Genomic DNA, 13,699 nt, shown 5'->3' with positions numbered 1-13,699 from the left:
ACATATTAAACCTTTTAGCACCTGCCTACAGGACAATGGGAAGATCAGATGATTATCTAACATTTTTCCTGATGAATTTCTGAAAATGAGACTGTGAGCTGTTTCTTCCATAGTGTCTGTTACTTACTTGTGTCAATAGTTGGAGAAATTTCTTCCTGTTCACTTTTCATAATCATCCCAACCTCTTCCATGCACAGCTGATCACCCCCCACATACGTCTCTACTTCTTCCTCTTTAACCACAGCTTTTATATTAATCCATTCTTCACCCTAAACCCCAAAATAATAGAAAACATCTATTAAAGTAAACTCAAGGTGGATAAAAAACGCAGATGACAGCAGCTCTGCATTCCCTACTACATCTTTAAATGTGTTTTTTTTTTTTATAGTTGTAGGAGCTAGAAACCTCAGATGTAGAAGTAAACATTAGAACAAGAAACTACATAGAAGGTCATCTCACAGCTTAGAATACATATTTAGGTCTGCATACCAAGTTCTACCTACCTGATCATAGGAAGGGATGGTGTTATTTTCCTGTGTGGAACACAGAGGAGGAGGAGGACATCTCTCACCCTAAACCCCAAATATGATAAAATACATTTATAAAATGGAGCAAGAGATTACATAGAAAAATATAATCTCATAGCTTAAAATACTTTTGAGTTCTAATTGCTCAGTACCTGAGGGATGGGGTGATCCTCCTCTGTGGAATGCTGGGAATACAGAGGACCACCCTCCTCCATAGACTGCTGATCCCCAAACACCTCTTCTTCCTTCTCGTTACCCTCAACTTTAATGTCTTTCAGTTCTTCACCCTAAACCCCAAAGATGATAGAAGAGAATCATAAGAAAAAGCAAAAGATTACATAGCAGAATGTCATCTTATAGTTTAGGATACATTTCTAGGTGGACAGGTTCAGTCCCATCTCTACCTGATGATGGTGAGGGATGGTGTGATCTTCCTGTGTGGAATCCCAGGAATACAGCGGACCTCCCCCCTCCATAGACTGCTGATCCCCAAACATCTCTTCTTTTTCCACTTTAACCTCAACTTTGATGTCTTTCAGTTCTTTACCCTAAAGTGCAAATATGATAGAATTAATTTGTAAAAGGAAACAAGAGAATTCTACAAAGTATTTGAGTTCTAGTTGATCAGTCTCACCTACCTGATGATGGTGAGGGATGGTGTGAACTTCCTGTGTGGAATCCTGGGAATACAGAGGACGGGGACATCTCTCTGGTGGGTTCCCATTACTGGATCCATCTGTAGGAAACACACACACTGACTGAATACATTGTTTCTATGTGTTTATCAGATGATGGGGGATCTAGGTGGACCCTCCGTACTGCTCTCTCCTTTACAATAAAGTCTCCTCTTACCCGGTGATGTGAGGGGCGGCTGATTCTCCATCATGACGTCCTTGTAGAGATCTTTGTGTCCTTCTAAATACTCCCACTCCTCCATGGAGAAATAGACAGTGACATCCTGACACCTTATAGGAACCTGACACACACAATGATACAGTCACCATCCAGACACATCCCTTGTCTGTTACTGGATAATGTCCCAGAATTCCCGGCACCGCTCACCTCTACTGTCATCAGATCAATGATCTTGTTGGTGACTTCTAGAGTCTTCTTCTAACTGTTTCGCTTCAGGTTCATAGAATGAGGTGAAGGCACTGTAATGGTTAAATGGTCACCAGACTTCACCAAAGGAAAATGTATTGAAAGAACAACACTAATGTCATGTGACCTCCCAGAATCCTTCTCACCTCTCCGGTCAGGTCTGTGTTTTATTATTAGAGATAAGAGTGATGTCATGTGACCCTCCAGAATCCTCTGCACCTCTTCGGTTAGCAGGTAGATGATCTCCAGGTTGAGGTTTAAAGTATAATTCCAGCTAAAGCCTAACTAGTATTAAAAATATTCCCTCCCCCCTCCTAACACCTATACTAACTAACCTGTGTAAAAAAAAAAGAAGATGTATATACTTATACTTACCTATTTTCAGGCCGCTTCAGTCCGGTCACATGACCCCATTTATCATGCAGTGGCGGCTGCAGGGGAATAGAGAGAGCGCCCAACAACGACTGTAAAAGCCGGGAGCAATGACATGGTGCAGCCACTGTCAGTGGTCCCTCCTCTCCCCTGGAGCTTCTGCTGGCTGACACATGGAAGCCGAATCACATGACCGGACCAGGGTGGGCTGAAAGTAGGTAAGTATATACATTTATTTTACCTGGGATAATATATATTGGTGTTTGGAGGGAGGAGAGAACATTTTTGGGACTATTTAAGCTTAACTAGAATTGTACTTTAACCGCTTGCCGACCCCAGCACACAGATGTATGTCAGCAGAATGACACAGGCAGGCAAATGGGCGTCCCTTTAGATTTGCCGCCTTTCAGGCGTGCGCACGCCGCGTGCTGCGGGAGCATGCCCGTGGGTCCTGGGAACATGATGTTCTCTGGCGGTGTGGAGAGTTAGAACGGGGTGATGCCTAGGTAAACAAGGCATTTCCCTGTTCTGCCTTGTGTCATGACAGAGATTCACTGCTCCCTGTGATTGGGGAGCAGTGATTGCTGTCATGTCCTAGGTAGCCCCTCCCCCCCACAGTTAGAATCACTCCCTAGGACACACTTAACCCCTTCATCGCCCCCTAGTGGTTAACCCCTTCCCTGCCATTGTCATTTACACCGTAATCAGTGCATTTTTATAGCACTGATCGCTGTATAAATGACAATGGTCCCAAAATAGCGTCAAAAGTGTCCGATGTGTCCTCCATAATGTCACAGTCATGATAAAAATCGCAGATTGCCGCCATTACTAATGAGAAAAAAACAATTTAAAAAAATGCTATAAATCTATCCCCTATTTTGTAGACACTATAACTTTTGTGCAAACCAATCACTATACGCTTATTGCGAGTTTTTTTTACCAAAAATATGTAGAAGACTACATTTCGGCCTAAACTGAGCGACAAAATGTGTTTTTTATATATTTTTGGGGGATATTTATTATAGCAAAAAGTAAAAAATATATATTTTTTTTTCAAAATTGTCCGTCTTTGTTTATAGCACAAAAAAATAAAAAACGCAGAGGTGATCAAATACCACCAAAAGAAAGCTCTACTTGTGGGGAAATAAGGACATCAATTTTGGGTGCAACGTTGCACGACCGCGCAATTGTCAGTTAAAGCGAAGCAGTGCCGAATCGCAAAGTGCTCTCGTCAGGAAGGGGGTAAAATCTCCCGGGGCTGAAGTGGTTAATATCCTCTCAGTCATGTGACTCGGGTCCTCCTCCATCCCCATTGATGTGATCCATACAAAACTCTCTGTAGATAGACAAATCATATAGCGCCCTCGCTGGTCATTAGAACTCATAGACCAGATTCATTTTAATCCCTCCGTCAAAAGGTGAGGGAGATTTACAACTGTGTGTTGTGTTAATAAATACCAAATATATTCAGCATCAAAACCACAAGCGATTCAAAAACTAAAACAACTATAATACCTAAAGTTGTAATTATGCAACAAAAAATATTTCTGTGTTTTTTGCAATAACTCTTTAAATATTTTATATTATATTTAATCATACTAATAAGGTAGTAACAGGACTTTTTTTCTCAAACAATAGGTGCTGGAACCTAACCACGGCCCAGCAAAACCCCTCCCCCTACACACACCCTCGAAATCTCATCAAATAGTGGGTGTGGTCAGTCAAATTTCACGAAAACAGTAGGAGGGCCTTAAAGGGGCATTAAATACCAGGATTGCATTACATACAGAGTGCAGAGCTGTCACTTGTAAACACAGAAACCAGACTTCTGTGTTTACAAGTGATTGTGGTGAGCAGGCACCAGAGGGTCTGAGCCAGAGGTGGTGGAACTGAGTTCCACCAAGTTCCCCCTGAAAAAAAGCCCTGGGTAGTGAGAAGTTCTCTATATGGAGACATATAGTGGAATATATGGCTCTGTACAGTATATAGGTAATATTTCTGTATTATTATAATATATAATAAAGCCTTCTCTTTCGAGAAACCTATCCTGCCTCCACCTAATAACTGGACTTTTATTTTCTCCTTCAGCTCACCCCCCACATTTATTACCCTTTGTATCACTTGACCCTGCCATTTAGATTGTAAGCTCTAATGACCAGGGCACTCCGAGTCCTCTTGTATTGAATTGCATTGTAACTGTACTGTCTGTCCTCATGTTGTAAAGCACTGCGCAAACTGTTGGCGCTACATACATCCTGTATAATAATAATATACAGTATGTGTGTATCAGCATCTGTTGGAGATAAAAGGCATCACAGTGACTATGGAGGAAGAGGACGGACATGACGAGGGGGGTTACTGGGTGTAAATATAAAATAAGATCTTATTACCTCCTCTGCTGCCAATTCCAGCAATGTCTCCTCTCTACTTCCTCCCGACTCACCTCTCACCTGGAACTTCCTTTTTATACTGTAACATCACTTCCTGTCTGCATCTGACATCACTTCCTCCCCAGCTGTGATATCACGTCCTGTCTTGGTACAATCACACTCTTCCTGCCTCCTAGTTCCACTTTCAAACGGAAGGTGGAGGAGCGCAAGGTCTCTAACATCCACCAGCTCCGTGATGTCGTCATGGAGGAGTGGAAGAAGACTCCAGTGGCAACCTGTGAAGCTCTGGTGAACTCCATGCCCAAGAAGGTTAAGGCAGTGCTGGGAAATAATTGTGGCCACACAAAATATTGACATTTTGGGCCCAATTTGGACATTTTCACTTAGGGGTGTACTCACTTTTGTTACCAGCGGTTTAGACATTAATGGCTGTGTGTTGAGTTATTTTGAGGGGACAGCAAATTTACACTGTTATACAAGCTATACACTCACTACTTTACATTGTAGCCAAGTGTCATTTCTTCAGTGTTGTCACATGAAAAAGATAGAATAAAATATTTACAAAAATGTGAGGGGTTTACTCACTTTTGTGAAATACTGTATCTGGTCTATAAAGCAGAGGCTCTGGATAGACAGTTGGATAAATGGCTCTATATTTAGGGTGTATCTAGTCTATAAACCAGAGGCTCAGGATGGACAGTTATTACCCTGTTTCCCCGTAAATAAGACCTAGCATGATTGTCGGTGATGGCTGCAATATAAGCCCTACCCCCCAAATAAGCCCTAGTTAAAGTCCTTGTAGCTCTTATTTTCAGTGTAGGGCTTATTTTGGGGAAAAAGGGTAGGGCTTATTTGGGGGGTAGGGCTTATATTGCAGCCATCACTGCCAATCATGCTAGGTCTTATTTTAGGGGAAACAGGGTATTATACAGGATTTATATAGCGCCAACCGTTTGTACAGCGCTTTACAACATGAGGGCAGACAGTACAGTTTCAATACAGGAGGAATCAGAGGGCCCTGCTCGTTAAAGCTTACAATCTAGAAGGGAGGGTCAAGTGAAACAAAAGGTAATAACTTTGGGGGATGAGCTGATGGAGAGAATGAAAATACAGTTGTTAGGTGTGGGTAGAATAGGCTTCTCTAAAGAGGAGGGTTTTAAGGGATCGTCTAAAAGCTAATAGAGTGGGAGATAATTGGACAAGTTGAGGAAAGGAGTTCCATAGGAATGGAGAGGCTTCAGAAAAGTCCTGGAGGTGAGCATGGGAGGAGGTGACGAGGGAGCTAGAAAGCAGGAGGTCTTGAGAGGAACGAAGAGAACGATTAGGTATTTTGAGACTAGGCTAATGATGTAGCTAGGGGCTGAGTTGTGGATGGCTTTGTAAGTAGTTAGTATTTTGAATTTAATTAATTTTGTGAGTGGAGGGATTGACAAAGAAGAGTAGCAGACACAGAGCGATTGATAAGGTGGATGAGTCTGGCAGCAGCATTCATGATGGATTGAAGGGGGATTAGACTATGTAAAGGTAAGCCAATGAGAAGGGAGTTGCAGTAGTTGAGGCAACAGATAAACAGGGAGTGAATTAAGAGCTTTGTTGTGTCATTGGTTAGAAAGGGACATATTTTGGAGATGTTGCGGAGGCTGAGACGGCAAGATTTGGACAGTGATTGGACGTGAGGCTTAAATGAGAGTTCAGAGTCCAGGACTACACCTAGGATCTTGGCATGCAGCGATGGGCTTATAGTTCTGCTATCGATTTTGACAGAGAGATCAGTTGGATAAATGGTTCTATATTTAGGATGTATCTAGTTTATAAACCAGAGGCTCTGGATGTACAGTTGGATAAACGGTTCTATATTTAGGATGTATCTGGTCTTTAAATCAGAGGTTTTGGATGGACAGTTGGATAAATGGCTCTATTTTTAGGGCGCATCTGGTTTATTAACCAGAGGCTCTGGAGTAAAAGTTGAATAAATGGCTCTATATTTAGGATGTATACACTTCAAATTTGTTCATCATTTACTTGGGTGCACATTTAAGACCCAAGTTCAATATGTTAAGTTCTTTTGGATTCAATCTTACCTCGCTTAAATTGTAGATACCAGTATTTATGTGTCCCTCATTCTTTTTCTTGGATTGTTGACGTCGCCCTGCTCGGCAACCCCTTCTTCTCTTTGAAGTAACCCCGCCTCCCTGTTCAAGTGTTGATGTGGGCCACTCCTCCCTCATCTGTTGTTTATCCAATGGCTCTTTCCTCTCGGTGTCCCTCCACCCCTCCCCCCTCTCCCTCGCTGCCCTAAAAAAGGTGAAGGGACACATAAATACTGGTATCTACAATTTAAGCAAGGTAACATTGAATCCAAAAGAACTTAACATATTGAACTTGGGTCTTAAATGTGCACCCAAGAAAATGATGAACAAATTTGAAGTGTATATTGATACACACAAATTTGTATGGACCCTCAATATGAAGAAATATTTCTTGAGTCACCCAGTAGCACCTAAAAATAGTGTTACTGTCTCTTCAGGGAAAGTTGACAGTGGCTTGAAGAATAAATCTATTTTCAATCCCCAAAACTCCAATAATCATTATATTGAAGTTTTTAAAAATCTGGTGTTGAAGGATATAGAACAATTAACTGTGAAAGAGAAAGTCAATCCAGAGTATATTAAGGAGGGCATTAAGTCATTGGAAGAAAGAAAAAACATTATTATACGACCGGCGGATAAGGGAGGAGGGGTGGTTATTATGGACAAAACATTCTACCACAAGCAGCTTACGGACTTATTGGGCAATCACTCTACTTATAAGAGGCTTGTCACTGACCCCACAGACAATTATAAGGAACAATTAAGTTTATTGGTTGAGTGGGGTTATGCAACTAATGCCCTAAATCTCAAAGAAAAGAGATATTTGGTCCCTAGTGCCTGTAGGACTCCAGTAATCTACACGTTACCTAAAATCCACAAGGGTACCCTATCGTTAATGGGATAGGATCGGTCACGGCGAGGCTTGGAGAGTACTTAGATTTCTCTAGCCTAGTGTGAAGGCCACTAGGGCGTATCTTAAGGATACGACTGACCTCCTCCAATGTTTGGATGAGGTTGATCTTAAACCCTCGGTTGAAACCTATTTGGTGACGGCGGATGTGTCCTCATTGTACACAATTATCCAGCATGAGGATGCATCTTTATCGCTAAATTGGGCATTAAGTAGAAGGAATGATATCCCTGATATGCAGAAACGTTTTTTGGGACAGGCCTTGGACTTCTGCATGTCACATAATTACTTTTGGTGGAATGGCCATTTCTTTTCACAGCAGTAGGGATGAGCCGAACACACAGCGGACTCGTTCGCCACGGGGATACCCGCGATCGCCTCATGGGGAGGAAGAACGGAGAGATGCCGATGTAAACAGCATCTCCCTGTTCTGCCTAGTGACAGTGTCACTCGATCTCTGCTCCCTGTCATCAGAGCAGCGATCAGTGAACTGTCACACATAGCCACCCCCCCACAGTTAGAAACACGCCCCTAGGACACACTTAACCCCTACACTGCCACCTAGTGGTTAACCCCTTCACAGTGACATTTTTACAGTAATCAATGCAATTTTTTAGCATTGATCGCTGTATTAATGCCAGTGGTCCCAAAAATGTGTCAAAAATGTCCGATGTGTCCGCCATAATGTTGCAGTCACAATAAAAATCGCTGATCGCCGCCATTTAAAAAAAAAAAATTATTTAAAAAAATGACATAAAACTATCCCCTATTTTGTAAACGCTATCACTTTTGCGCAAACCGATCAATAATCGCTTATTGCGATTTTTTGACCAAAAATATATAGAAGAATACGTATCGGCCTAAACTTAGGAAAAAAATTGTTTTTTTATATATTTTTGGGGGATATTTATTATAGCAAAAAGTAAAAAATATTACGTTTTTTTCAAAATTGTCGCTCTATTTTTGTTTATAGCGCAAAAAATAAAAACCGCAGGGGTGATCAAATACCACCAAAAGAAAGCTCTATTTGTCGGAAAAAAAGGACGCCAATTTTGTTTGGGAGCCACGTTGCACGACCGCGTAATTGTCAGTTAAAGCGACGCAGTGCCTAATCACAAAAAGTGCTCTGGTCAGGAAGGGGGTAAATTCTCCTGGGTTGCCGGTCCAACAATACACATAAAAGTTCATTGATAAAAACTGCATGGAATTTCCCCACAGGGGAACCCCGAACCAAAATGTTAAAAAAAACTGGCGTGGGGGTCCCCCTAAATTCCATACCAGGCCCTTCAGGTCTGGATATTAAGGGGAACCCCATGCCAAAATTTAAAAAAAAATTACGTAGGGGTCCGACTCAAAATTCATACCAGACCCTTCAGGTCTGGTATGGTTTTTAAGAGGAACCCCGTGCCAAAATTTAAAAAAATATTGGCGTGGGGTCCCCCCAAAAATCCATACCAGACCCTTATCCGAGCACACAACCTGGCAGGCCGCAGGAAAAGAGGGGGGGACGAGAGAGCTCCCCCCCTCCTGAACCATACCAGGCCACATGCCCTCAACATTGGGAGGGTGCTTTGGGGTAGCCCACCAAAGCACCTTGTCCCCATGTTGATGAGGACAAGGACCTCATCCCCACAACCCTTGGCCGGTGGTTGTGGGGGTCTGAGGGCGGGAGGCTTATCGGAATCTGGAAGCCCTCTTTAACAAGGGGACCCCCAGATCCTGCCCCCCCCTGTGTGAAATGGTAAGGGGGTACAAAAGTACCCCTACCATTTAACAAAAAACTGTCAAAATGTTAAAAATGACAAGAGACAGTTTTTGACAATACCTTTATTTAAAGTCTTCTTTTTTCCATCTTCTATCTTCTTTCTTCTATCTTCCTTCGGTTTCTTCCTCCATCTTCTTCTTCCTCCGATCCTCTGCTTCTTTCTCCGGTGTTCTGGTCCGGCATCTCCCTCCGCGGCATCTTCTTCTCTTCATCTTCTTCTCTTCATCTTCTTATCTTCATCTTCTTCTCTTCATCTTCTTTTCGGGCCGCTCCGCATCCATGATTGGATGGGAGGCTCCCGCTGTGTGACGCTTCTCTCTTCATCTTTTTCTCTTCATCTTCTTGTCTTCATTTTCTTTTCGGGCCGCTCTGCATCCATGATTGGATGGGAGGCTCCCACTGTGTGACGCTTCTCGTCTTCTGTCGGTTCTTAAATAACGGTCACCCGGTGACCCTGCCCCCCTCTGACGTCACGGGGAATGCCACAGGGAAGTCCCCATCAAGTCCCAGTGCGTCAGAGGGGGGCAGGCTCACCGGGCAAAGAAGATGAAGAGAAGAAGATGCCGGACGAGAACACCGGAGAAAGAAGCAGAGGATTGGAGGAAGAAGAAGATGGAGGAAGTAACCGAAGGAAGATAGAAGAAAGAAGATAGAAAATAGACATTTTTAACAGTTTTTTGTGAAATGGTAGGGGTAAGTACCCCCTTACCATTTTATACGGGGGGGCGGGATCTGGGGGTCCAAGGGCCAAGGGTTGTGGGGATTAGGCCCTTGTCCTCATCAACATGGGGACAAGGTGCTTTGGTGGGCTACCCCAAATCACCCTCCCAAAGTTGAGGGCATGTGGCCTGGTATGGTTCAGGAGGGGGGCCACTCTCTCGTCCCCCCTCTTTTCCTGCGGCCTGCCAGGTTGCAAGTCGGATAAGGGTCTGGTATGGATTTTTGGGGGGACCCCACGCCAATTTCTTTTAAATTTTAGCACAGGGTTTCCCTTAAAATCCATACCAGACCCTTAATGTCTGGTATGAATTTTGAGGGGGACCCCTACATCATTTTTTTAAAAAATTTTGGTGCAGGGTTCCCCTTAATATCCATACCAGACCTGAAGGGCCTGGTATGGAATTTAGGGGGACCCCCACGCCAGTTTTTTTTTAAATTTTGGTTCGGGGTTCCCCTGTGGGGAAATCCCATGCCGTTTTTATCAATGAACTTTTATGTGTATTGTCGGACCGGCAATTCATTAATAGTCACGAGCAGTTTTAAATGACTTTTTTTCCTTTGAAATGTCATTTTGCTGTCAGACTGTTCTAAACACGGGAAACATTCGCCCCTTTACAGGCATACTATAGACACCCCCAGGTACGAAATTTAAAGGAATATTACACTTTTATTGTTTGACTTTAAGCATTATTAAAATCACTGCTCTCGAAAGAACGGCCGTTTTTAAAACTTTTTTTGATACATGTCCCCTGGGGCAGTACCCATGTCCCCAAACACTTTTTATGACAATACCATGCATATAAGCCTTTAAAATTAGCACTTTTGATTTCTCCCATAGACTTTTAAGGGGGGGGGGTTCCGTGGATTTCGAATTTGCCGCGAACACCCCAAATTGTTCGCTGTTCGGCGAACTGGCAAACAGCCGATGTTCAAGTCGAACATGAGTTCGACTCGAACTCCAAGCTCATCCCTACACAGCAGGTTGGCGTGGCTATGGGAGCGAAGTATGCTCCCAGCCTCGCCAACCTGTTCATGGCGGAATGGGAGGACAGATATGTCTTCAGCAGACAATTGCCCCAACTTAGGCTCTACCGCAGGTTCATAGATGACCTCCTGTTCATTTTGGAGGGTTCTGAGGAATCTGTGGTTGAGTTTTTAAGGTATCTGAACACCAATAGAAACAATATTAAATTGGAGTTCCAGATTAGTGACAAATGTGTCAACTTTTTGGATGTGACGATTGAAAGGAGAGGTGATTCTTTAGGCACGTGTGTGTACTTCAAACCAACGGATCGAAACAGCGTCTTGTCCATCAGGAGTGGTCATCACCCTGCTTGGATTAAGAACATCCCTAAGGGACATATGCTTAGAGTCCGTCGGAATTGCACTGAACAGGAAGAGTATTTCTCACAGGCAAATATATTGAAGGAAAGGTTCCTACAAAAGGGGTATCATGAAAACACCTTAAATGAGATTATAGAACAAGTGGCCAATATCCCAAGGGAACAATGCTTGAAGAAAAGAGAGTGTGCCACATCTAATGAGCAACACCAGTGGGGGTTTATATCGAGTTTCCATTGTCAATATAAAGAAATTGAGATGATTTTTAAGAAATATTGGTATATTCTATGTAGAGATCGGCATCTGGGTGAGGTCTTACCAGAACAACCCAAATTCATTTATAGACGAGCCCCTAGCTTTGGAGACAGGGTGGTAAAAAAGATTTTGGATCCACCTAGTCAACCCTCAATAAAGTTAAATTTAAATGGTTTTTTTCTGTGCAGGAAGTGCGTTTGCTTCAGAACGGTGAGGACAAGTAATAGGGGTATGAAGAAGATCACTAATTATGAAAATAAAACTTTTGAAATAAGGGAATTCATTACTTGTAATTCATCGTATGTGTTGTATCTTATGTGGTGTCCCTGCAGATTATTTTACGTGGGGCGCACTAAGAGACTTCTAAAGGTGCGTATATCTGGACATATAACCAATATAAAAAATGGATTAAAATACCACAGCGTGTCCCTTCATTTCAAAGAAAGCATAATCAGGACCCCAGTTTGCTGCAGTTTTGTGGGATTGATGTTGTTTACCCGGCTTGGAGGGGATCAAACCAGGTGAGGGACTTATCCCAACGGGAAACTCTGTGGATTTTCCTTTTAAAATATCTTTTTCCTAGAGGCTTGAATATAGAATTAGATCTCAATTGCTTCATCAATAATTATTGACCTTTTTTCCCATATATTAGTTAGAGATCTACTTCATGATTTTCTCCCAATAGCACATTTGACTAGGGAGTTAAGGGACAGACACTTCCAGGACATTGGACTGGTGTGCATTTCAGTTTGCAGGGGGAGCCAATCCTCTCTCCCATATGAAGGGTGTCATTTTATAGTAAGGGAGGGGGGTGGAGAATGCCATATGGGTACCGTCATCTTTGGGATACTCATTGGAGCCCCACTACTGATGCCCCCTTACCTTTTAGGTCATTTATGTGACACTCATTTCAGGATAATTTTAATTTAAGTCATTGGGTTGTTGGGCAGATTCTGCTTGGGATTTGCCAGTATTTTAGGTTCGTCTGCATTTCCAATCATTCATCTAGAGAGTGAGATAACACTCAGTTTTAACTTACTTGATTTTATCGAATGGGGAATATATGTCTGCTTTACCTTTGATGTGTATGACAGTGTAGTATACTTTTAGTATATGACAAACGATCAGTTCCATATCAATGGTTACTTTTTATTTAGACTGCTATTTATGTTTGTGTCTGATGCTTTGCCGCAATGTAATGTTTGCATATTGCGTGAGCGGGGACATAAAGCGTGCGCAAGAGCAATGGAGCCACGTCCACCCGTAATGAGAGCGGATTGTATAAAGGGGAGATTGCCTAGCCGTACAGCCAATCCAATGATTAAGTCCTTGTGACGAAACATGTGGCTGTAAGGCAATCGATTACGTGTGACACAATACGCTGTGACGTGGTATGCCGCACCAGGAAGTGGGGGATCGGCTCCAAGGAACGGGTGAGACTGTCACCAACCAGTGCACTCCCTTGGTCCGCCGTGACAGCTACATGCTGGCTTTTTCGCTTGGTGTTTTGGAGTTTTCTTGATGTGACAATGTGTTGTGATTTTTTTTCTTTGTCTGATGTGATTTTATAAGATGTGAGTTTAATGGTGGAAGAGTTTTATAATTTTAATAAATTTCATTACGGTATTACACTATTAGAGCACTTCATTTTTACATGTGGAGAGAGCATTTTTGTTGAAAACCCTGGATGCTAGCATTGGATTATCGGAGGTCACTATTTCCCCTCGTCTGTGTGGGTTAAAGCCATTTAGCCGAACACGAGAGTGTAATGCAAAAAACAGCTGGTAAGTTTGTCTTCTTAAGGGGAGTGAAATCACGGACACGGAGGTGTGGTGGAAGATCTATTTAACTGAAGGTCTTCATTATATCACGTCACGGACTTCACACAGCAATATTTTCTTTATACCATTTTTGGATCTTTTTTATGGGCTTGGTCCATCCATTACACTTTTTGGTTGTTCATTTGAAGGATTTTATATATATTTTTCTTTTTGGATCACTCATTCACATATTTGATCAGCTTTTTATTCTATTATCAGGACACTGTTTTTTCATTATCTGGTGCACTGTGTTTTAGGTTCATATCACCTACTTTTCACCGGTTTATACCACTTACATTTATCATATTGCAATTATTCACTTGATGTAATAATTTTATTGAGTTCAGCGCCGTTATTTGTTTCACTATTTTTGGGGTATCAGGTTTATGGGGAATCACATTTTTGTTT

The 13,699-nt window shown here is 42.4% G+C and overlaps 1 protein-coding gene across 1 annotated transcript in view; it reads right to left on the bottom strand.

Annotated features, from left to right (window-relative positions):
* The window catches only part of LOC141106872 (uncharacterized), a 136,952-nt gene that overhangs the window by 49,944 nt on the left and 73,309 nt on the right, over positions 1–13,699 (bottom strand). Inside the window, 8 exon segments of the mRNA XM_073597800.1 lie at positions 128–269; positions 504–572; positions 680–814; positions 932–1,075; positions 1,166–1,263; positions 1,380–1,503; positions 1,590–1,681; positions 11,287–11,312. Of these exon segments, the coding sequence (XP_073453901.1) occupies positions 128–269; positions 504–572; positions 680–814; positions 932–1,075; positions 1,166–1,263; positions 1,380–1,503; positions 1,590–1,681; positions 11,287–11,312 (830 nt within the window).

This window comes from Aquarana catesbeiana, linkage group LG08, assembly GCF_042186555.1.
Source record: "Aquarana catesbeiana isolate 2022-GZ linkage group LG08, ASM4218655v1, whole genome shotgun sequence".
NCBI lineage: Eukaryota > Metazoa > Chordata > Amphibia > Anura > Ranidae > Aquarana > Aquarana catesbeiana.
The sequence above is the reverse complement of the archived record's forward strand: the minus strand, read 5'-3'. Positions and strand labels throughout refer to the sequence as shown.